Genomic DNA, 24,334 nt, shown 5'->3' with positions numbered 1-24,334 from the left:
TAGAAATATATAGAGAAAATCACATTTCTAGAAAGTTCATTTTCTGCCCTTTTATATGACACCTCAATAAAAAAAAAATGAATCAGGAAAAACAAAGTTCTGTTTGTTTAAAGTAATGCTTTCATTTTCCATAATTTGATAAAACAAATTCGTTTTCACTGGCTGCCTGCCATAGCAACAAACAAAGTTGACAAAAGACTTAACTCCGTTTCGTTGATGATCAGCCATGCACAAAGAAGACAAAAGACTAGGTTGACCAATGTAGCATTGTTTCAAAGGATAGGTCAACTGATGAAGAATACATTTTGTTGACTTCAGTATTATTTTTATCCACTTTACTAGAGCAAGAAGGGCATCAACTCTATCCAAATTGATGCGAGTAATGCCCTTCTGGCTCTCAGCTAACAATTCTATCTCATTATGTCATCTCACTCCTATCTTTTTTTTTATTCTCATCTTCTTCAAACAGAGCTTGGAAGAATTATGAGTCATCCAAACTTCACCAACTCAGCTCTGTTTGGAGATAAAGAGCGGCCTAAGTGTCTGCGCTGTGCAGTGGTTGGTTGTGGGGGCATCTTGAATGGATCCAACGCCGGCCCAGAAATCGATAGCCATGATCTTGTGTTCAGGTAAAGATAGAAAAATGCTTTTTAAAATGATTTGTGTGATAATGTCGATTTTGCATAGTACATTTTAACCAAATTTCAAGCTACCAGTACACTATTGATTTTTATGACCATATGTTACAAATTAATATAGATTTATCAATATTTATCCATATATACAAATAATGAACCAACAAAAAAATCTCATTTACTCTGGATGTCAAAAAATTCCTTTCAAAATTTAATTTTACCGCTACTTTACGATACAAAACTTAAATGGGAAAGTCAATGAAGTACATGAAGCGTAATCATTAACTGGATACATTTTTGTGTGAAAAACCACATACGTCACATGACACAAGCTGTTATTGATTCATTAAAGATCAATATCACAATCACATGTCATTTTTTTATTGATTGTGATTAAGTTTGGCTTTTTTTCTTCCATTACCCGTGGGAGAGTGATTGTGTGGATGCAACTTTACTTTATAATCAAGATCAAAATGCACTACAGCTGTGTTCATACAACATGCTTTTAGCTCAGAATCACAGTTCTGAAACTGTTAGATCAAGGACGCAACTCTGCATTCATTGCTCTCGAACCATAATTTGACATTGAATGCAAATAGCATTGCATGCACCCTTAGGTTTTTTTCATAATATTCTGTATTTAGTTTACCGGGTATTGCATATTATTTATTATACAACACCTACGTGGATCCCTGTCATTTGATTGGAGGAGTGTTGGTCACATGATATTCAATAGATGGTATATGGCACGGTCGTGCATTTTTGGTTATATGCGCCATGCATTTTTGGTTATATGCAAACTGCGTACCTCTCTGCCGTGCGCGGCGTCACAGACTCATTAGTGAGTTACCAATTTGTCTTGGGATTTTCAAACTTTTTCATGTCATTAACAATTCATAACTTTCTTATTGGTTTTTTTAAACTGGTTTGTCTGATTTTTTTGTTTTTTGTTTCTAGTTTAGAAGAGTTTAGAAGACTTTTAAAGGTTTTTAAAGACATTTTGGTTGAAGTTATGGGTTATGAGGATGAAACCACAAACCATGTGTGATTTACTGTTATGTCAAAAGATGTATTTATTTGATTTTTTTGACTTGCTTATATTCAAGCAGGATTCTTTATTATAAGATAGCAAATTACCAAATATTTGCCTAAGCCTCTTTGGCATCAGTACGTTGTGTAGTCCAAGTCCAGCAAACATTTGTATAATTTATTATGAAGTTAGCAAGCAGAACCATACTTGGGTGGATTTTGACCTCATCTCAGTCATATTCTAAATGTCATGTATAACTCATTAAAATCTCCCTTCTTTCTCTCTTTCCTCTCTCTCTCTCTCTCTCTCTCTCCCTCTCTCTCTCTCTCTCTCTCTCTCCCTCTCTCTCTCTCTCTCTTCCTTTCTCTCTCTCTTTCTCTCTCACTTTCTTCTCTTTCTCTCTCTCTGTCTCTTTCTTCTCTGTCTCTTTCTTCTCTGTCTCTCTCTCTCTTTCTTCTCTGTCTCTTTCTTCTCTTTCTCTCTCTCTCTCTCTTTCTTCTCTGTCTCTTTCTTCTCTTTCTCTCTTTCTTCTCTCTCTCTTTCTTCTCTGTCTCTTTCTTCTCTGTCTCTTTCTCCCCTCTCTCTTCCTCTCTCTTCCTCTCTCTTCCTCTCTCTTCCTCTCTCTTCCTCTCTCTTCCTCTCTTCCTCTCTTCCTCTCTCTCTCCCTTGATTGATTGATCGATCGATCGATTGATCTTTTCTGTCTTTCTCTTTCTTTCCCTTCCTATCTTTTCTCCCAAATCATTTTTATTTCAATTACCTAGCACTCTTGGAAATGATCATTTGTTAATTAATGGGTAAATTGTGGGTTAGGTATTAAATGATGTCTTTACACATCAATTATACATCCACTTGACAACTCAGACTAGAGAACCCTTTTGATGAGCAGCGATGCGTTTGATTGCATGAATATGTTGTTTAGAGCCTGCTCTGCGGTATAACTGAATCAAAGCATGAACTGAAATGATGCAGCCTGGGAAAGCCAAGTCACTCTTGATTAGCTCTAGCTTTGAGCATAGCCTCCAGCCAAGGGCTTGGATGAGATATTTTTGTGATTGAAGTGTAAGAAGATATCAATGTATGAGATATGAGGGAAGAAATGGAAAAAAGAGAGAGGGGGTATGATCGAGTGAGAGAGGCAGAGAAAGAAAGATGAACAGAGACAGAGAGACAGAGAGCAGGCACAAACACACACACATACTCACCTTCACACACATCAGAAGAGAGTTGGAGAAATTTCTACTCATCAAAAAGATGCTTTGGTTTAATTGATATTAAAGTCATACTGTGCATAACACTGTCTGCGCTTCAATGAGAACATTGTTAATTGTATTCACATTATCCACTGTATAAATGGTAAACTTTTTTTCTTTCTTTTTTATACTTTTTTCATATTTCTTTCAGATTGAACAGAGCCTTGTCGTCAGGTCGTTTTGCCCAGGATGTTGGTGTGAAGACGAGTCTTTATACCTTCTTTCCAGAGTCCATGCATGCACAAGATGTCGTTGATGACGTAAGTCTAACAGGATCATTGCCATCATTGAATAGATATCCGATATGGATTTAATTTTAATTTTTACACAAATGTATCGTAGGTACTTTTTTCATAGAGGTTTTGAAATCAATTGCTTTAAAAATGTGACCCGAAGATATAAAGGTCATAGGGTCGATCACCCCAGCGCAGCACGGCATGTCTTGGAGCAAGGCATCTTATCTATGTGTACATGAATATTGCTTTTCTCCATTTAAATGGGTACCCTGTAGGATACAAAAGTTGTTGTATTTTGCTCAGCATTGTGAGCAACTGTAAAGGGGCATGTGGCTGGAATGCTCTCCAAGGAGTGGAGAATGTGCATACATTGTGTGCGATCTAGCCTGAATCTGGTAATCAGGTAATAATGCATCTGCAGAGTGCTTTAGAGACATGGTAGTTGCTTGTAGTTGTTTGTATTGAGATCAAAAGTTTAACTTTGAAACATACTCTAAGGTTGTATCCAGCAATGGGTAGTTGAGATTTGGTATAGAGGGTTTCCCAAATATTTTTTTGTGAGATAATGAAAAATTGAGTGTCAATTTTGAAAGACCATACACTTTAAATGACAAAATCATCTTTGTTTGATCAAAATCGGTTCAGAGACGGCTGAAATATCCATATTTCTAATATTTGTGGCCCCACAAATATTTTATAATTTTGAACCAGCCAATGCCAATGTTGACTTTTTGTTGGCTTTTTGTGTTGGTTGTAATAAGCACAACCAGCCGGGCCCATGTATTGTTATTAATTATTATTAAGATATTGAATTAACGGTCACCTTGTGGCGTTGAATTAGTATGATCAAATTTAATCTAAATTTCACACATTTTAGGGTCTAAAATTACCTTCATAGCAATTTCAGGTTCTAAAAGGGCACTACAAATGTCATAAATGAGAATAAAAGCAATAAATATGCACGTTGAAGGCATTTGCTAACTTAAAGGGCAAACCCATTCCCCCCAAAATACTTTCAATAGAAGCAGAAAATCAGACAAACCAATCAAAATAAGTTTGAGCAAAATCAGATAACTAATAAGAAAGTTATGAATTTTTAATGACAGGGAAAACTTTGAAAATCACAGGACAAATTGGCAACTCACTCATGAGTCTGTGACATCATTGCCTCACTATCCACTAACTGTTTTCTTTATATTGATAATATAAATTTCCCGTTTCCCCCCTTAGAATCTTATTTCTTCACACCAGCATCCAAGTTATATTGATAGTATGTTTTTGTGTGGGTGCACAAATAAAGAGTATTTTTTTTCTAGTTAAATCTTGAAACATGTGAATTTTGATAAACTATTTGTATACAAAATCAATAATTATGAATATAAAACATTCAGAACATAGTATAAATTCTTCAAATCTTATAAATGATTTTGCGAAATGTTATGCAAGCAATATGATACAAATCATATAACCTGGGTAAAGGCATGGGGAAATCAAGTTTTTTGGGATAAAAAGGGAATTTAATGGGATTAAAATAAAGCAATTGATAAATAGTGAGGACTTGACGTCACAAAGTGATAACCAAATTGGTAATTTGTGTAGTGATCTCCATTGTTCCATACTTTTTCATACTTTTTTAAATATTCATAACTTCCTTATTAGTTATCTGATTTACTCAAAATTGTTTTTGCTCTGTTTCTCTGCATCTATTAAAAGCAAATTATTTTTGAAGTGGACTTACATGTAGTCTTTAAACAAGAACTCAACTGTCCCTCTAACAGTGTTTGAAATCTACCACTTGAACAGTTTTTAAAAAAAGTAACCATAAACCGGGAGGTTATATTACTTGACTCACTGCATGAAATTTCCCCCCTCATTAAAATCAATATTTGCAGGAACAATAACAAAAATTGAAACCAAATAGTTGTTCTCAAGTCATGAGTCAGAGCAGGAAACTATTCATGTGAATGTGAGCTACAATGTATGTTGTAAGACAATCAAAATGGGGACAAGAGAATGTGTTTAGCTGAAATGAATATTGACATGATAAAAAAAGGACACTGTAATTAAGATCCATCCTCAATGATATATTAGATGTTCATGAAGATAATTGAAGGAGACAATTGAGTGTACTGTGTATGCTGTGTACATGTATGCTTGTAGCTTGTTCATTGCAACTTCAATCTGAATCAGAATATAGGATGGGAATATTTTATGGAACATTCAGACATGGTTATATGTAGATAGGAAAACATTTATGAAAATGTTTAAGGAGAATATCAGCGCTTGATGTAGTAAGAGTGACAAGAATGAAAAAGAATTGTATTTGTAATGTTGAACAAATAACAATAGAATCATAGATATTATCATAACTTTTTTTTCTTCACATACCGCACCTCAACCAAATGCCCTATTAGGTGTTGATCACTACTTCAATAGAAAACTTCAATAGTGAAAGGTTACTTAATAATGATAAGAATACTAACAAATGGAATTTTTGTGTATTTGAATTCTAAACCTCCTAGTCAAAGCCGTATCGGCTTCAATCTAGCGTTCCCTCCCAAGGAAGCGTGAAATCCATTGAAACTTAAATAATATACCTCAAGATATATAATCTAGTCCATCAAATAACGTTTTTAAAAGGAGATATAAATCATTTTTAATCCAACAAAATAAATAAAGATTGATTCTGTACACGGTCTGGTTTTTGTTTTTGTCCCCCCCCCCCCCCCCCCCTCTATTTAGGCTTTTTTTTTTTAATTACCTTCTCAAACAACAATATAATACTTTATCATACTTTATAACTGTTTTGGTGGCAGCACAATAAAGCCCTTGACTTTCCTAGCTGTCTCCACATTCATATATATTTTTGGTTCCATGACACATGCTCCGCCGACGATTGCTCCGCGACAGTTGCTCCACCGACAGTTGCTCCGCCGACATTTGCTCCGCCGACAATTGCTCCGCCGACAATTGCTCCGCCGACATTTGCTCCGCCGACAATTGCTCCGCCGACAATTGCTCCGCCGACATTTGCTCCGCAAAACGCGACAATTGCTCCGGTGACATTTGCTCTGCCGACAATTGCTCCGGTGACATTTGCTCTGCCGACAATTGCTCTGCCGACATTTGTTCCACGTGAAGCGACACTTGCTCCGGTGACACCGACAATTGCTCCGCCGACATTTGCTCTGCTAAAAAAGTGCCCCGTAAAATACAAAGGCTACTACGACAATAATTGTTGCTCCTCCCCAAAAGTACTCCGCAAAAGACAATGCTCCACCGACAAATTGCTCTCTGATCCAAAAGTGCGGCCTCGTGGAAGACATGAATGCTCCTCTGGCAATTAGTGCAATAAATGCTCAGCCGTTTTTTGCTATTCCCCATGATGTTTAATTTAAAAAACATCAAGTTTTAGCTCCTTATGCAAGTTCTCCGGCGAAAGATAATTACTCCACTCAAAATCTGTTTCATTTATTACTCATTAGCCGATCAAAAGCTCAAGGCTATCTCTCTCTCTCTCTCTCTCTCTCTCTTGCTCTTCCTTTTCCTTTTTACACCCTTTTCTTGTCTTCTTAGCTCTTTTCATTCCTCTCATGCTATTAGTCTTCTTTCATTTTCATCACTTCTTCTTTTCTTCCCCTCTCGAGTTCTATTTCTCTCGTGAAATTGTAACGTAATGTAGTACATGTAGTACATTCTTGTTTAGAATAGTATTTTCAATAATATCCAGTCCGTTTTCTATAGGTTTCTTTCCTTCAGTTAAGTGTATGTAGCTTTACTATATATATATATATATATATATATATATATATTAGTGTGTAAAATCTTTTGAGCTAGTGCTATTCGGTGTGGCGTACACATGGCAATCACATGGTAGATAAAATTATGATCAGCAGTACTGGGTCAAATAAATTAAAGAGAACTGAATTTGAACCCGGGCCATAGGCTACCCCCTCTCGTTCTCTCTCCCTCTTCGTCGCCTTAGTTTTCCCTCTCTTACCTCCCTGTGCATTTGTATGCCTCGATAATACAAAAAATAAACATTAAGATTCTTCCTCTTCCCCTCCTTCCTAGTACATGTAGTAGGAGTAGTATTAGAAGCAGTATCACAATAATAATGACAACAATGATTATTATGGTTGGTGATGTTACTAATGATATTTTTGTAATTATTATGTTTGTTATTGTGATTATTATCCTTATCATGATTATTATCGTTAAGATAAGTTATTATTGTAATTATTATAATCATTATTATTGTTATTATTATGATGAATATGAACATGATGATTTTGATGACAATTAGTGTAAGTATATAGTATTATTATAATTGTTATCATATCATTATTATCATCTGTATTATCAGCATAATCTACAATGGCACTAGTGTAGTATAGTACATGTAGAATTAGGCCTTATAGTAGAGGTATCATTCTGATCATTATTATTCTGATTATCTTTTGCAATACGTCTAGACGATAAACTCATGACGATTGACAATTGTCATGAATCATTGTCTTTAAGTTTACCATTAAATGCATCTGGTTCGAATTTTGCTCAGGTATTTGGTACTGGATGATTTAAATGGTAGAAATTAACTTGTGTCCTATTCATTCTAGTCTTATTCATTTGCATTATGTTTTATTCATTCAAGTTCTAATATTTCTGACTGTTTTCAAGACAATATCTTTTGTGTCGATCATAGTTCTATGTAGCTTGATATCTCACGGTAATTTTGAGAGAAAAGCAATGCAAGCAATGATTTCTGAATTGTAGCGACTTTCGCATTCGCCTTTGCTGTTCTTCAATAATATTTGACAAGAAGTATTAATTAATTTTTCAAGGACTCATTTTAAAAATCGTTTAACAGTTGATTACCCTCGGTTGATTCTTTTGTTCAGATTATTTGGCGGGGAAAATAGAAGTGAATGTATTATTATTCTTATTTGTTCGTCGTCTCTACGATGCTCTTTGAATCAAAAACACCTTTTAGTGTTAGGCTTCCTGAAAGAAATTTCAATTGTTAAGAAATTTTTGGTTGCACTCTGTAGATTATGGTGATGTGTTTGATCTTTTTTTCAATACAAGATCAAACACATGATGAAAATCTACCGGCTGCATGCCAATAAGTTCTTAAAAACAATAACAAAATGTGAGCTAGTGCTATTCGGTGTGGCGTACACATGGCAATCACATGGTAGATAAAATTATGATCATCAGTACTGGGTCAAATAAATTAAAGGAAACCAAAACCTTCATACTAAGTTACTTTTATTGTAAAGTTTAAGATATTTGAAAAATATCAGTGAAAATTTGAACAAAATCGGGCAAGGAATAAGGAAGTAAGAGCTTTTTGAAATGACTAGTCACTAGAGGGCGGTATTCAATTTGATGACATCATCTGTGAACAACTCTCCATGCCTTTTGTACATCAAATTTCATGTTTTTCCTTCGTTCTTGTGATTTAGATAATGTACTCCCCCGAAAGCAAGATATAGCATGCAAAATGATATTCTACTTCACATGTTATGAAGTCGGATCAAGAAAACAAATAAATACGAAGAAAACAAAAAAATTGTGAAATTTTATGTACAAAAGGCATGGAGAGTTGTTCACAGATGATGTCATCAAATTGAATACCGCCCTTTAGTGACTAGTCATTTCAAAAAGCTCTTACTTCCTTATTCCTTGCCTGATTTTGTTCAAATTTTCACTGATTTTATTCAAATCTTTTAAACTTCACAATAAAAGTAACTTAGTATAAAGGTTTTGGTTTCCTTTAAAGAGAACTGAATTTGAACCCGGGCCATAGGCTACCCCCTCTCGTTCTCTCTCCCTCTCTCTCCCTCTTTGTCGCCTTACTTTTCCCTCTTTTACCTCCCTGTGCATTTGTATGCCTCGAATCCCTCGATAATACAAAAAATAAACAATAAGATTCTTCCTCTTCCCCTCCTTCCTAGTACATGTAGTAGGAGTAGTATTAGAAGCAGTATCACAATAATAAAGACAACAATGATTATTATGGTTGGTGGTGTTACTAATGATATTTTTGTAATTATTATGTTTGTTATTGTGATTATTATCCTTATCATGATTATTATCGTTAAGATAAGTTATTATTGTAATTATTATAATCATTATTATTGTTATTATTATGATGAATATGAACATGATGATTTTGATGACAATTAGTGTAAGTATATAGTATTATTATAATTGTTATCATATCATTATTATCATCTGTATTATCAGCATAATCTACAATGGCACTAGTGTAGTATAGTACATGTAGAATTAGGCCTTATAGTAGAGGTATCATTCTGATCATTATTATTCTGATTATCTTTTGCAATACGTCTAGACGATAAACTCATGACAATTGACAATTGTCATGAATCATTGTCTTTAAGTTTACCATTAAATGCATCTGGTTCGAATTTTGCTCAGGTATTTGGTACTGGATGATTTAAATGGTAGAAATTAACTTGTGTCCTATTCATTCTAGTCTTATTCATTTGCATTATGTTTTATTCATTCAAGTTCTAATGTTTCTGACTGTTTTCAAGACAATATCTTTTGTGTCGATCATAGTTCTATGTAGCTTGATATCTCACGGTAATTTTGAGAGAAAAGCAATGCAAGCAATGATTTCTGAATTGTAGCGACTTTCGCATTCGCCTTTGCTGTTCTTCAATAATATTTGACAAGAAGTATTAATTAATTTTTCAAGGACTCATTTTAAAAATCGTTTAACAGTTGATTACCCTCGGTTGATTCTTTTGTTCAGATTATTTGGCGGGGAAAATAGAAGTGAATGTATTATTATTCTTATTTGTTCGTCGTCTCTACGATGCTCTTTGAATCAAAAACACCTTTTAGTGTTAGGCTTCCTGAAAGAAATTTCAATTGTTAAGAAATTTTTGGTTGCACTCTGTAGATTATGGTGATGTGTTTGATCTTTTTTTCAATACAAGATCAAACACATGATGAAAATCTACCGGCTGCATGCCAATAAGTTCTTAAAAACAATAACAAAATGTGAGCTAGTGCTATTCGGTGTGGCGTACACATGGCAATCACATGGTAGATAAAATTATGATCATCAGTACTGGGTCAAATAAATTAAAGGAAACCAAAACCTTCATACTAAGTTACTTTTATTGTAAAGTTTAAGATATTTGAAAAATATCAGTGAAAATTTGAACAAAATCGGGCAAGGAATAAGGAAGTAAGAGCTTTTTGAAATGACTAGTCACTAGAGGGCGGTATTCAATTTGATGACATCATCTGTGAACAACTCTCCATGCCTTTTGTACATCAAATTTCATGTTTTTCCTTCGTTCTTGTGATTTAGATAATGTACTCCCCCGAAAGCAAGATATAGCATGCAAAATGATATTCTACTTCACATGTTATGAAGTCGGATCAAGAAAACAAATAAATACGAAGAAAACAAAAAAATTGTGAAATTTTATGTACAAAAGGCATGGAGAGTTGTTCACAGATGATGTCATCAAATTGAATACCGCCCTCTAGTGACTAGTCATTTCAAAAAGCTCTTACTTCCTTATTCCTTGCCTGATTTTGTTCAAATTTTCACTGATTTTATTCTAATCTTTTAAACTTCACAATAAAAGTAACTTAGTATGAAGGTTTTGGTTTCCTTTAAAGAGAACTGAATTTGAACCCGGGCCATAGGCTACCCCCTCTCGTTCTCTCTCCCTCTTTGTCGCCTTACTTTTCCCTCTTTTACCTCCCTGTGCATTTGTATGCCTCGAATCCCTCGATAATACAAAAAATAAACAATAAGATTCTTCCTCTTCCCCTCCTTCCTAGTACATGTAGTAGGAGTAGTATTAGAAGCAGTATCACAATAATAATGACAACAATGATTATTATGGTTGGTGGTGTTACTAATGTTATTTTTGTAATTATCAGGTGGGCTGTATATCGTACAGACCACCTTATAATTTCGTTAGAATTGCATTTGTTTATTTATTCATTTATTATCAGGTGGGCTGTATATCGTACAGACCACCTTATAATTTCGTTAAAATTGCCTTTATTTATTTATCAGGTGGGCTGGATCTAATACAGACCACCTTATAATTTTGTTAAAATTGCCTTTATTATCAGGTGGGCTGTAAAGCGTACAGAACACCTTATAATTTCGTTAGAATTGCCTTTATTATTTATTTTACTTTTTTCAAACCACTTTTTTTGTAAGCACGATTACTTGAAAATGGCTCAAATTTGGCACACATATATGTATAGGCATATGTACAAAACACAATAACGTTTTCAACTATGACCTTCACTGATGACGTCATCTAGGCGCCATTTTGTAAATTTTTCTGAAAATCAACTCATGATCATATATCTTCATAACCAAAAGCCATTTTTGATTCATATTTATCATGATTAAGGTCAATATTCGTCCGGTCAATTTCAGGTCAAAAAACGCGTGCGTGCGCGTACGTCCGCGCGTCAGTGCGCGCGCAAAATATTAAAATGCTCAAAATAGTCTCAAAATAATTTTACATACGTTTTAGGCCATTTTAAGCATTTTATAAAAAATCTCGCGTGTTTTCGCGCGTTCTGGCATTTTGCAACAAAGAATTGCCAATTTTTCTTTGTCATCATATTTGGTACATTTTCCCAAGCATTTTGATACCTTGTTAACATATTTCTGACCATTAATAACGGAGTGAGCGTCCGTTTAAGATACACGTCCGTGCGTGCGAGCTCTTGTAATACATAGCATATATGGGCAAAAACATGCCTATACAAAATCCATTGTAGCTCTTTAGGATGTGAGGTGACTCCAAATTTTGTTTTATATTTTGTAGAGTATGAATTGGAAATATGATTTCTTGTCTCATTTGACCCTCAATTAACTCATGACGTCATCATAATGGCCTCCGAACTCAAAATTCCAATTTGCATATTATGACATCAGCATATTTTTGGAAAATTGATTGTATCTCTGTAAATATTGATTGATTTTCTTCCAACTTTCGATATGTTCTAGCTGAGATAATTCACTACAAATGCAATTGACATGATTTTTCATTTCGACAAAGGAATCATGACGTATTTTTGCGATTAAAGGAGGCATGTCAATTTATCTCTTTTTGCGTGTATTCTCTATGGGACATGACTTTTTCTCAAAACTGGATTCTGCATTCCCGTCTTTCGCGAGCAATATCTTCGTCGTTTTAGCTTCGTTTACGCTGAACTTCGAGTATGTTGTAGCTGAGACAATAAGCTATCTTAAATTTGCCCTTTATTTTGTCTCAAATTTTAGTTAGACCAGCCCACCTATACTTGTTCAAAACAAGTATTACAAATCTAGTTATTATTATTATCATCAACATTGTCACCGGAGCAAGTGTCGCTTCAGGCGGAGCAAATGTCGGCGAAGCAACTGTTGGCGGAGCAATTGTCGGCGGAGCAAATGTCACCGGAGCAATTATCGCGTTTTGCGGAGCAATTGTCGGTGGAGCAATTGTCGGCGGAGCAAATGTCGGCGGAGCAACTGTCGTTCGAGGAGCATTTGTCACCGGAGCAATTGTCGCGTTTTGCGGAGCAATTGTCGGCGGAGCAATTGTCGGCAGAGCAAATGTCGGCGGAGCAACTGTCGTTCGAGGAGCATTTGTCACCGGAGCAATTGTCGCGTTTTGCGGAGCAATTGTCGGCGGAGCAATTGTCGGCGGAGCAATTGTCGGCGGAGCAAATGTCGGCGGAGCAAATGTCGGCGGAGCATATGTCGGCGGAGCAAATGTTGGCCGACCAATTGTCGGCGGAGCAAATGTCGTGGAGCAAATGTCGCGGAGCAATAGTCGCGTTTTGCGGAGTAAATGTCGCGGAGCAATCGTCGGCGGAGCTTGTGTCGGGTTACCATATTTTTTGTTGTTGATTTATATTGTAAATGTTTCTCTTTAACTTGTAAGCTTTGTTTTGTATTTTATATTGTTTGTTGTGATGTTTTTATGATGAATGAAATAAAGTTCAATTCAATTCAATTGTATTAATCATATGACTATTCAGATCCTTGATCATTGAGATTTTAGAGCTTTGAATGTTCACATCAAATGAAATTGCAAATTCTTCAACAAACAGATTTTAGTCAGAAAGTGTTAAAACTTTGTGGTGGGCTTTAAATTTCTTGGGGAAATTACCTCTTCCTGATGCACGTATAAAAATCTTACAATTATTGTTGGTCAATGTAATGCTAGGAGTCCACTGGGCCGGCGCCAGTTGGTGCCAGTTCGCGCCAAAGATTATGTGATTGGCGCGTAGTGGCTCGCTGTGGCGCCGAATTAATGTCCGCTCGGCATGTGTCGCCAAGTGGAATAAACTGGGTGCCATATGGCGTGCGCCAAATGCCACCCGGCTTGCTCCAAAATGTTGCGCCAGTTCGCGCCATTTCACGGCCATTTGATTCCAAAATTCACCCTGTTGGCGCCATTCGCGCCAATAGACGGCTACTTAGCGCCACTTGGTGATTAGTTTGTGCCAAAGGTCGCCAAATTGGTTTGAACTTGCCGCCGCTTGGCGCTACTTGCCGACTATATAAATACCGGCCATCGGCTACCTGGTTCGGACCCTCCTCAGCTGCTGTATGAACAACATCTCTACTAAATATTTACAATTTTTATATGTCTGAGGCTTTTGATAATGTTGGAGTGATGATGCTGCTCCATCAGAAGATGATGAGAGATGCTGAGGTGGCCACTGCCTATCAACTTATGCTGGCCAATCCTGAAGAAGAAGAGCCTCCTAAGAAGAAAAGGAAGCACAACTGGTGGTTTAGACCCATGCTCCACCCACAGTTGAGGGCCGAACGTGGACAGTACCACACTTTGATGGAAGAGCTGAGGGAGAATTACAGGAGGAAGTTCAAAAACTACACCAGGGTGTCCCCAGAGATGTTTGATGACCTGTTGGTCAGGTTTACACCCCACTTGCAGAAGAAGGACACCCACTTCAGGAAGGCCATTCCCCCTGGTCTCAAGTTGTCCGTCTTCCAGCGCCATCCGCCACTGGGGCCACCTATGCCGAGCTGTCTTACAACTTCCGGGTGGGCAAGGAAACCATCCAGAAGTTTGTCCCTGATGTAGCCAGAGCGATAGTGGATGAGTATGCTGCAGAAGTCATCTCCCTCCCCACAACCAATTAAGGCTGGCTTGAGGTTGCAGGTGATTTTGAAGCGAGATGGAATCTTCCTCACTGTCTGGGAGCCTATGATGGAAAGCACATCCATCTCCAGAAGCCCAACAAATCAGACAGCCTTTACTTCAACTACAAGCAGTTCTAATTCTCGGTTGTCCTGATGGCTCTGGTAGATTCAAAGTACCAGTTTATGTGGATCGATGTGGGTGGGGTTGGCCATCAGTCTGATGCCCAGATCTACAACAACAGTGAACTGAAGGAGTGCATTGAAGCTGGCACTTTAGGCATCCCAGATCCAGCTCCTCTTCCCCATGATGATGAAGAGCACCCTATGCCGTACTTCTTCGTGGGAGACGATGCCTTCGCCATGAGGACGTACATGATGAAGCCCTATGGCCGTCGTAACATGGACCAACAGCAGAAGATCTTCAACTACAGGCTGTCCAGGGCAAGGCGTGTGGTTGAAAATGCCTTTGGCATTCTGGCTCTGCGGTTCCAGTGCTTCCTTGGCCAGATGAGACAGGAACCAGATACAGTCCGCCTGCTCGTTGAAGATGCCGTCATGCTGCACAACCTCATCAGGAAGCGCTATCAGGCACTGGACGTCCGCATGTTGGACCAGGAGGATGCCCAGCACAACCTCATCCCTGGAGCTTGGAGAACTGCCGCCATCGCTGTGAGAAAGTCCTGTGTGTGTGTGTGTGTGTGTGTGTCTGTATTTGGGTTTTTACAGACGTGTATCAATCAGATATGATTATTTACGTCTGGGGACCGACTTTTAACGTCACCATCCGAAAGACGTGACTCAGTTTCGAACCTGCGTTCTCGGCTGAATCAGTTTGTAACTTCCACTTTTAGCAGGATTACAGGCGCACGCCACAACGCCTAGTTGTGGCGTCCTGCGATGCCGCCCTGCGATGGCGCCCTGCTTTTATAGGCGGCAAGTGGCGCCGAATGGCGGGCAACCAGGTGGCATTTGGCGCAAAGTAGTCACCAATCGGGTGCCGTTTGGCTCGCGTAGTGGCGCAAACAAGGTGCCCCTTGGCGCCAAGTGGCGCCATGTGGCGCGAAATCTCATTGGCGCAACTTGGCGCGCGCCATTACATTCCAGTGGATTCTAATTGGCGGATTGTTTGCGCCAAAGGGCGATATGTTCGCGCCATTTGGTGCCACTTGGCGGACACTTGGCGTTGATTGCTCGATGCAAGTGGCGCGACGAAAATTTCAAACATTTTGAAATTTTCTTGCCGCCACATTCAAATGTGGCGCCGTTACGGGCCACCACGAGCCAGTTGGGAGGCAGTTTGAGCCACTACACGCCACTAGGCACCTTATTGGCGACACTAGGCGCCAAAGTAAATTGCATTGGCGCAAACTGGCACCAACTGGCGCCGGCCCAGTGGACTCCTAGCATAAGACACAAACATATTCATGAAGTGACCTAGCATGGGTTCAGCAGGGGAAGCTGGCAATGGGCTTGGATTTTTTCTCCCCCCCCCCTTTATTTTTGGTTACAGTATTGCACAAAACGAAAAAGCTCATGAATTTCATAATTTTTTTTGCTTTAAGCTCCTGTAGTGTACATAGAACATTTACAAATAATATGTGCACTCTAAGAAAGAGAAATATGGGCAGATATCTTCAAGCAAGCTATTTTATTTCATTTTTTATGTTTATAAAAAATATTATAAAAATTACATGTACCCCTTTATATGTATAACAGTAGCTTCCTTTGATAGGGCAAAAGGAGATACTTTTCTGGAATTTGAAATGTTTGAAAATGTGATTCATTTGAGATGATTTGAAAGGTCAATGTGTGTTATTTTCAAGTGTTACTGTGATTCTCTACTTCTGTATAGTGTATGCCTTTTATTCGATTTCCACTGTTTAATGTACATGTGTATTTCAATCTGACACGAATGAAAATGATGGCTTTAATACTCATGTTCATATACTCACTTTGTTCTTTATTTCACATTATTCTTATATCAGCATTTTTAATATGGTCTACAATTTGAGTGTTCAGAGCCAGAAAGGTGTTATTTGAGTTTAACTGTACATGTGTATGACACGTAACTTCCTTCTTGCATCTAGTAGACGATTTGTTGAATTATGTTCCTAAAGCTACTGTCACAAAGGTTTGTACTATCGATGCGTTCGTACGAATCTCCCTGTTTTTCCATTGTCTGAAAATCATTCGTAGGGCGTATGTAGCAGTTCGTAATGGCATTTGTGACTGAGGCTTTACTTCATGACTATTCATATCTCCTTTTTTTCAACAAAGTGCAATGTGCATTCATTAAAATTCATAAATATATCTATGTCATTTCAAATATTGATTTTGTTGAGATTACATTTCATATATTTCTTACATTCATCTCCCATTTAGAACAAGATTCACTGTATGTGTACAGTAAAAATATAAAATCTGTATTTTTTACTTTATTCTTCTCTCATTTTACCTTTCTTTTACAGAGAGCAATGTATGTGTACACAATGTTCAAACAGTATGACGTAGACTACATGGAGAGTATTGTCAACAACAGCCAGTCGCCACCCATCTACATTCAAAAAGGAAAAAAATTGTAAGTGTAACTCTATGCTTTAATAGGATACCAGGAATGCCAGCACAGCTGTACATGCATGTAATGTGATATCAGAAAGGGGATAGGATGACCATATTGGCCCACTATTTTTAGCACCTCTGCCTTATTCTAATGATTTTTGGATATGCTTTGCCTTTGTTCCATAGCAGTCCATAGATTTCTATTTTTCCTTCAAAGCTTGAAATAAATGAACCAGTGCGAAAGGAAATTGCTAAATTTGACTAAAAAGTTGCCAGTTTTTACACGATTTTATAGTTTCAATTAAGCCGCTCTTATTCAAGATTTGCACAATTTACTGCATTGGAAACAGACCTAAAATCTTTGAGTTTTGCTTTTTCTTCACATGTATATGTATAATGTGTTATTCCTAGCATTCTGGATCAAAATATAATGTAAAAACATCACTATCAAAAAGGAGACAATGTAGCCTAGATGCTCCGATGGAGGAAAGGAAACAATGCTCTAAATATGAAGGGTTCTTTGCCGGTATTCTATGTTCAAATGTCAGCTTCATATATTACTTCTTAAACAAATAAATGTATCTCTGGTGCATGTTGGCCTCAAGCCCTGCCATGGTCATGGGTTAACTCAACTTGTACGACCATTGGTACATGTACATGTATGTACATTTCACCTGAGCCTTCTTTTTTGTTTTATTCCTTCTAAATAAACAATACACATACTTTTCCAGTGATTGTTGTACTTTCTTTTACCCTTAAAATTGGACCTTTGCCAAAGAAAGACACCCCACCCCCCCCCCCCCCTACTCTCTTGGTTGTGGGCAAAAGAAATTCATACAATATGAGAGATGACATTAAATATGCCCTAGAGTTGCTATCATCATGATCGCAAAGACTTTCAAGAAATATCATTCAGAGTGATTTCTTAGTTTAGTTATAGCGCAGTGTGTTGCCTCCGAAATTGTCAGATCCTGTCCTTTCAATGACCTCTTTTATTGAGTATGTAATTTAAAACAATATATAAGAAAGCACCACTGCTATCATTATCATGTTGCATTTAAACAGTGTATCAACTCTTTTCAGATAAGCTAGTTGTGTAATATATTTTTCTGTTGACAACACTAATTTTGTATTTTGTGTTCTGTTTTATCTGTCTCTCCTTTGCTTTCTCCTTTTCTCTCTTTCTCTCTCTTTCTCTTTTATCTGGCCCTTATTCTTTCTTTTATCTCTCCCCCGTTTCTTCAAGCATTCTCTTTCTCTCCTCATTTCCTCTATTTTCCCCTCTCTCTTCTCATCTTCTGTTCTCTTCTTTCTTTGCCTCCTTTCTCATCTCTCTGTACTGACTTCTTTCCCTTCTACAGTAAACTGAAGAAACCGCCCATACCACCAGCCAGGCTCAAGCTCTTGCATCCAGATTTCTCTCGCTATGTCTTTACAAGATACTTAGATGGCAAATCACATAGACCTACCACAGGTATGTGACTCTATGTACATGTACTTCTATGTGTTATAATGATAACAGATGCAGAAACTTTTTTAATTATGATAAAACAGAGGATTTTTAGCAAGAAAATGGCAAGTCTTATCTTTGAAAAGACATGGAATGCCATAGTATTCGAAAAGAGCGAGAAAATAGCTAGAAAATGGAGAGAAAATAGTGAGTGGATAGAACAGTTGAAATCTGATTTCAGCACGCTAGCTGTGATACATGCCTGGCACTTTTGAGGATTTCTCAGTAGTCAAGATGCATGCAAGTTTTATACTGTAAGCATGAGAGAATTACAACACATCATGTTTGCAGGCTGTTGTGAACTCTCCCTTGCATATAGTAAGCCACTTCAGAGATAGATACATGCCATTGGTGCAAAACTGTAAAAACCCATTGAGATGACTGCTGGTTAATTTTCATGAAAGTTGTGTAATCATGATTCATTTACGCATCGGTGATACATTCTTTGATACATAGGTGGAAGTATTTTTTTTAAGAGGGCAAACAAGACCTCCATCACTTTGGCAGTGATGATTCTAAAATGCATAAAAGTGGGTCCTCTCCCTCATGTAAACATCAGGATATTCATAGGTCACTTGTGCTTTGTCAGCTAGAAGTGGCTAATCCTTATGCTGTATTCAATAATTGGAAGAGGATACTATACTAGTGCAAACTTCAGACTTTTATAATGGACAACACATCCGCCCAAAGAGGGTTAGCAAGGCACTGTAATAAGCATAATAATCACAGAGTACAATTGTATGTGTTTACAATAAACATATTCATGACAAATTCCTTGTTATTACAAGTACAGTTGGGTCTGAAAATGTACATACACCTAGAGGAAAACATTTTACTCACATTTTCACAACTGCACTCATTGCGATCAGGAGTCACATGAATGTCTCAGAGTGATTAGTGATGTACTGTATATATTATACATTAAACAGACCTCTATCTTCCTGGAGTGACAAAGTGGCAGGATTGAGTGAAGTTGTGATAATGTATACCTTTGTATTGCTTTTCTACCAGGTGTATGTAATCTTACCGACCCAACTGTAGGTGTATATAAGTTTGATCTTATCTCATATACCGGTATCTACATGTAGTATGAAAACAGACTGTAAATGGCACTTGTTTAGTGATGCCCATCTACATGTACATGTACGTTGTAAAGAGCATGCTATAAAATGAATTATTCAGCGAAGAGGCTTGTGTTGCATCCAAATGTCAACCAATAAGACGCTTCAGCAGGTGCCTTGTATTAAACAGTGTAGATGTGTGATAGCAATGTACTTCATACACCTTCAAGTAGATTGAATACCATATATTAACGCTCCAATGGATCTTTCTCCACACAATTTCCTATGTTTTGCTTTCACTTCGTATATAATATGATTCACATTTACCATGCTAAATCGTGTGTCATCCTTTAATACCTTTGATATGTTGGTATAGTATTGCTATATATGCATTTTCCTTTTTATTTCTTAAAAAAATATATGATTTAACCAAGGCTGCGAGACAGATTTAGCATAAATGTACCATTCAATAATCTGTAGAAGAGGAGTATATTAGAATTCTTTTCTAGATGTTCCGTGTATACAAAGACTTTTAGAACAGGCGACATACTCTACTCTATACTCTACCTTCAGTTGTCTTTCAATTTCGTTTTTAAAAGTTAAAAATATACTGGTATGGTTTAATGGTGGCCGGTCCTGTCTAGCGGATTAAGCTTGATTCGGTTAAGACTTGTTCATATATGAATATGATGCAGGGGAAAAAAGGAAAAAGAACTGTGTGCAATAATGGTCCTGGACGCATTCACTGAGCTCTGCGTTATAAAGCAGAGAAATGTGAAGAGTATTAAATACACATTACCTCATTTTAAATATGCTGCAATTTACCACCTCCTATCTCAATAATTTCATTCCTTTTTGCCAATATATTGTTTTTCTTCGCATTTTAAGCTGATCAAATTTCAAGAAATTGTAAGATATTCTTTGATCAGTGCATGAAATGTTAGCAAATATGCAAGCTTCTCTAAATTAATATTAATTAAAAAATCTTCTTCAAAAAAGTCATCTCATGTTTTTTAATATTTTGTTCATTTGTGTATTTTTGTATAATCAGGTGCCTTAGTGGTAATGCTCGCTGTCCATGTATGCGATGAAGTAACCATCTACGGGTTCGGTTACGACCAGCGCTTCACGCTGCACTACTACGACAAGGCCTTCGTCAGCCACACCGACAAATCCACCGCTCTTCACGATATAGACAACGAGAGGGGACTCTGGAACAAACTGCACGAAGAAGGCGTTATTCGCTTCTTCAAAAGGGACTTATGACGGGAATAATGACTATAGCCTAGGCGCTCGCCCTTGAACAACTCATGAATATTTTGCCTCGTTTTATTAACACACTTGAATATGTTTTCGTTTGGATATATTTATGTACGATCAGCACATACAAATTGTTATTCACTGTGTTGACTTATTTTTGTTTTCCTAGAGTTCTATTTAAACCATCTCCTTTTGAGATTATTCAATTGTTGATATCATGTATGTTATGATAAATTGGTAGTTACATGGTGGAAAAGAATTTCCACATAAACTGTTCTGAAGTTGACTTCAATTATATAAATGTTGATATTTTGTGCAACTTATGTCTCCATTACAAAGATCAAAACACAATCTGTCAAATTACTTGAACAATGAATTGTTCAAATTACCAACAAAAAAAATTGTGTTTTTTGTTCTGTTTTACTACAGGTGATAACACAGTATAAAACTTCTTTGAAACCCTGTATCGTGATATTGTTAATAGTTAACAATATCTTTGTTAATCTAATATCACCTTGACGCACACTGAAGTAGCATGTACGTCAACATTAAAAATCAAGTAACTCATTAACACACAGCATAGATGGACATTATTTTTTATTATCTGAAAATGAATACAGTAGCACACACAACCCCAAATTAAATGATTGTCAAGGCAACATATAAAGTATCCTTTGTAGCTCATATTGCCACATCAAGCAGTAGAATTACATTTATCAAATTGTATTAATTTAATAGAATACAATATTTTGTGCCATATATAGTACTATTTTTAATCTGTACACACATTCCAATATAAAAGTTATGTACATATCTGTTGAAATTACATTGTTGGAATCTACATGCTGCTATATCTAGATCAGGTAGTTAAAGGGAAATCCAACCCAAATAGACATCTACTCTAAACGAATGCAGACACATCAGAGAAGCAAACTGATAAAAGTTTCAATTTAATCTAAGAAAGTAATATGAATCTTATAAAAGTTGTAATCACAAATTCACAATACGTTAGGGCACTTCAAATTGGCTGAAGCGGTAATGTCAATGTGATGTAGTGCCAGACTGCTTTCCCATCTGTTCCAACATATAGAATGACTAAACTCTACATTTTTCAAACAGTCATGGCTCTGAAGGGTCTTTTATTTTTAGAGGACCTATAATAATATGCTATTTATCATATATTTTTAGTAGTGCCCCAAGGAAGAAGGAACTTACGAGAAAAACATAAATTAGTGATATTTTTTTACATGGGAAATGGGAGAGTTATCCACGTCCTACGTGTATGTCACAATCCACTAACCAAATACCAATTCGAGATTCGCATAGAATTGACCTAGTAATCTCATATTCCAAACATTCATAACTTTTTTTAATTGGTCAGATTTATTTCAAACTTTTGCCATTCTGTTTCAGTTAGTTTTCTGCTTTCATACAAATCTACTTAACATTGCAGGGGTTGGATTTCCCTTTAAGGAAATATAATTGCACATATGAAGACCTGTCCAGAACACAAAATGTAGAATTGTTATTATAATTCAAGGTGCTCCAACATAGATAACGATAACATTCTGGGCCCCGTAACGCAAAGGTTTGCAATCAATTGCAAATCTGAAGCAACAATCTTGATTGGTTAATGGTCAGCCTTTTGAATAATTTGTGCATGCAACAATGATATTGATTGGCCATTGCCATTTTGTGATTGATTGCAAGTTTCTTGCTACGAGGCCCAGAAAGTGTTCTGGATGCATCATCACCTGCCACTACATTTCATTAAACTATATATTCTTTATAACCCGATATAGTTGAAATATCTTTTGTGGAATTCCTTAGTCTATCTGTCATCAAATTCATGTCTCACTGTCAGGTTTGACCAAAGCATCTGCCGTTCCACTGGTGTGCATTTGTGTATTTATTTATGCACTGGTCACAGTGGTATTAAAAGATGAGGCATTTTATGTGAATCTGGCAGATTTGTTTTTAACTTGACAAACCTGATAGGAACCATATGGAATATGAGAAGCAGTCTAGAATGATTAGGATAGCTTCAGATCATTTTTAGAATGTAAAATTGGTGCAAATTAGTTTAAATTTAGTTAAAGCATGATATGTGTAGCTATTATTAATGAGAAGAAATGATAGCTCACTTGTCATAAAATTTGACTCACTTTGTGATTTGTTTTTGCAAAAGATACTTGGTGCAAAATAAAACAAGTTATAAGCAAAGTTTGTTTGGCTTGATATAATCCACCTAAACAAGGTGCATAGCTTAATGCTATTATTGCAACTTAATCTAGTCTTCATTTTTGTGTTTTTTACACCAAATAATGCATTTGAAAGTATGTTTAGCAAACCAAAGTTAATGTGTGACATTATATAGGAGGAAATATATGAGTTATTGATTACGAAAGTTTACAAATTTCTTTAGTAAAATCTAATCCAGCTATTTTTTTGTTACATCTTTGCAAAATTCTCTCTCTGTCTCTCTCTCTTTTAAAGTGTACAAATTTCCAAAACATGTTTTGCTCCTGATGTAAGGGGTTCCATGTCGCATTACTGTGGTCGAACTATGAGCTTCAAATATTTCTTTTACAAAGAGATATTGCAGTTTAAATACACTCCCAGTGAGCTGCAATAGAATAGAGTGTGCACCAAATCCAGGCCTGACTTGGGTTCTGTGCGCGCCCCCTTTATTCAGGAGTTATGTAATCCTTTACTTGCTTCATAGTCCTTTATTGTTGATTTATAGAATGCCAGGTAGAGTTTGATGAGGTTGATTCTATGCATTCTACCTACCGTAGATACACAACTTATTTTTTGGATTGATTGTTACACTTAAACTCTTTATTTGTGTTGTCAGCCAGGCAACCTACATGTAGATGATATACTGGCAATCAATTTCTCTCAATTTGTTAAATAAAATTCTCTTTCAACATGTTTAATTATCATCAAATTTGGGGGAATGATATAAATATATTTGTAAATAGTCTTCAAGATATATGGAGAATTTAGTTAACCACTAAATATTATATTTTTTGCAATTTTCATGATTCATTACTTTTGCAACTTTTTTGAAAAAGCAAGCTTGTGCAAACAAATCACAGATTTTTGTTAATTCAGTTTTTGTCTGTGTAATAGTGTACATCATTTGCAAATGTATTTTTTATAAAACTTATTGTTGCTTTGTCTTATGTAATAATTGATTAGCAATAATGCAAAGTGTTGTAGATGATTTTGATTTTAGATAAAAGCATATTACTCCCAAGTTATTGAGATTATATGTTTAGACTGCAGTACTGGAGAAACATGTAATGCTGTTACTGTATATTCCATGCAATAAGATTTGCTTTTCTTATACCACATTCTCAATATCATATGTTGTCTGTTTTATAGAATCACACATTGTTGAATAGGATGTACATGTAGCATTTTTTTTTTTTTTTTGGGGGGGGGCATAATTTGTTCCTAAAAATGTTGGCCTTTTTTTTTCTTATTACGTTGTAAGGCATGCACTACAGAGCATACATGTATTTCTCTTTTTCACTAGTTCCATTCATAAGGCTTGTACTCAGCTGTTATATGATTAAGGGTCACTGCCTCCCAGCTGGGTA

At 36.4% G+C, this 24,334-nt stretch overlaps 1 protein-coding gene across 1 annotated transcript; it reads left to right on the top strand.

Annotated features, from left to right (window-relative positions):
• The first annotated feature begins 469 nt into the window (after positions 1 to 469).
• LOC588899 (CMP-N-acetylneuraminate-beta-galactosamide-alpha-2,3-sialyltransferase 1) lies at positions 470 to 24,092 on the top strand. Its single transcript, XM_030992252.1, has 5 exons — positions 470 to 629; positions 3,070 to 3,178; positions 16,805 to 16,914; positions 18,257 to 18,369; positions 20,518 to 24,092. Exons 1-5 carry the CDS (start codon positions 484 to 486, stop codon positions 20,730 to 20,732), a joined length of 693 nt encoding a protein of 230 aa, XP_030848112.1. The 5' UTR covers positions 470 to 483; the 3' UTR covers positions 20,733 to 24,092.
• Positions 24,093 to 24,334: the final 242 nt, after the last annotated feature.

This window comes from Strongylocentrotus purpuratus, unplaced genomic scaffold, assembly GCF_000002235.5.
Source record: "Strongylocentrotus purpuratus isolate Spur 01 unplaced genomic scaffold, Spur_5.0 spur5_contig_846, whole genome shotgun sequence".
Lineage (NCBI taxonomy): Eukaryota > Metazoa > Echinodermata > Echinoidea > Camarodonta > Strongylocentrotidae > Strongylocentrotus > Strongylocentrotus purpuratus.
Note: the sequence above shows the minus strand (reverse complement) of the source record. Positions and strands in the feature narration are given on the sequence as shown.

Excerpts from the sequence above, each read along its gene's own strand:
- LOC588899 (XM_030992252.1), top strand. The coding sequence starts at position 484 with ATGAGTCATCCAAACTTCACCAACTCAGCTCTGTTTGGAGATAAAGAG. Across the intron at positions 3,179-16,804 it reads CACAAGATGTCGTTGATGAC|AGAGCAATGTATGTGTACAC; the intron begins GTAAGTCTAACA and ends TTTCTTTTACAG. Across the intron at positions 16,915-18,256 it reads ATTCAAAAAGGAAAAAAATT|TAAACTGAAGAAACCGCCCA; the intron begins GTAAGTGTAACT and ends TCCCTTCTACAG.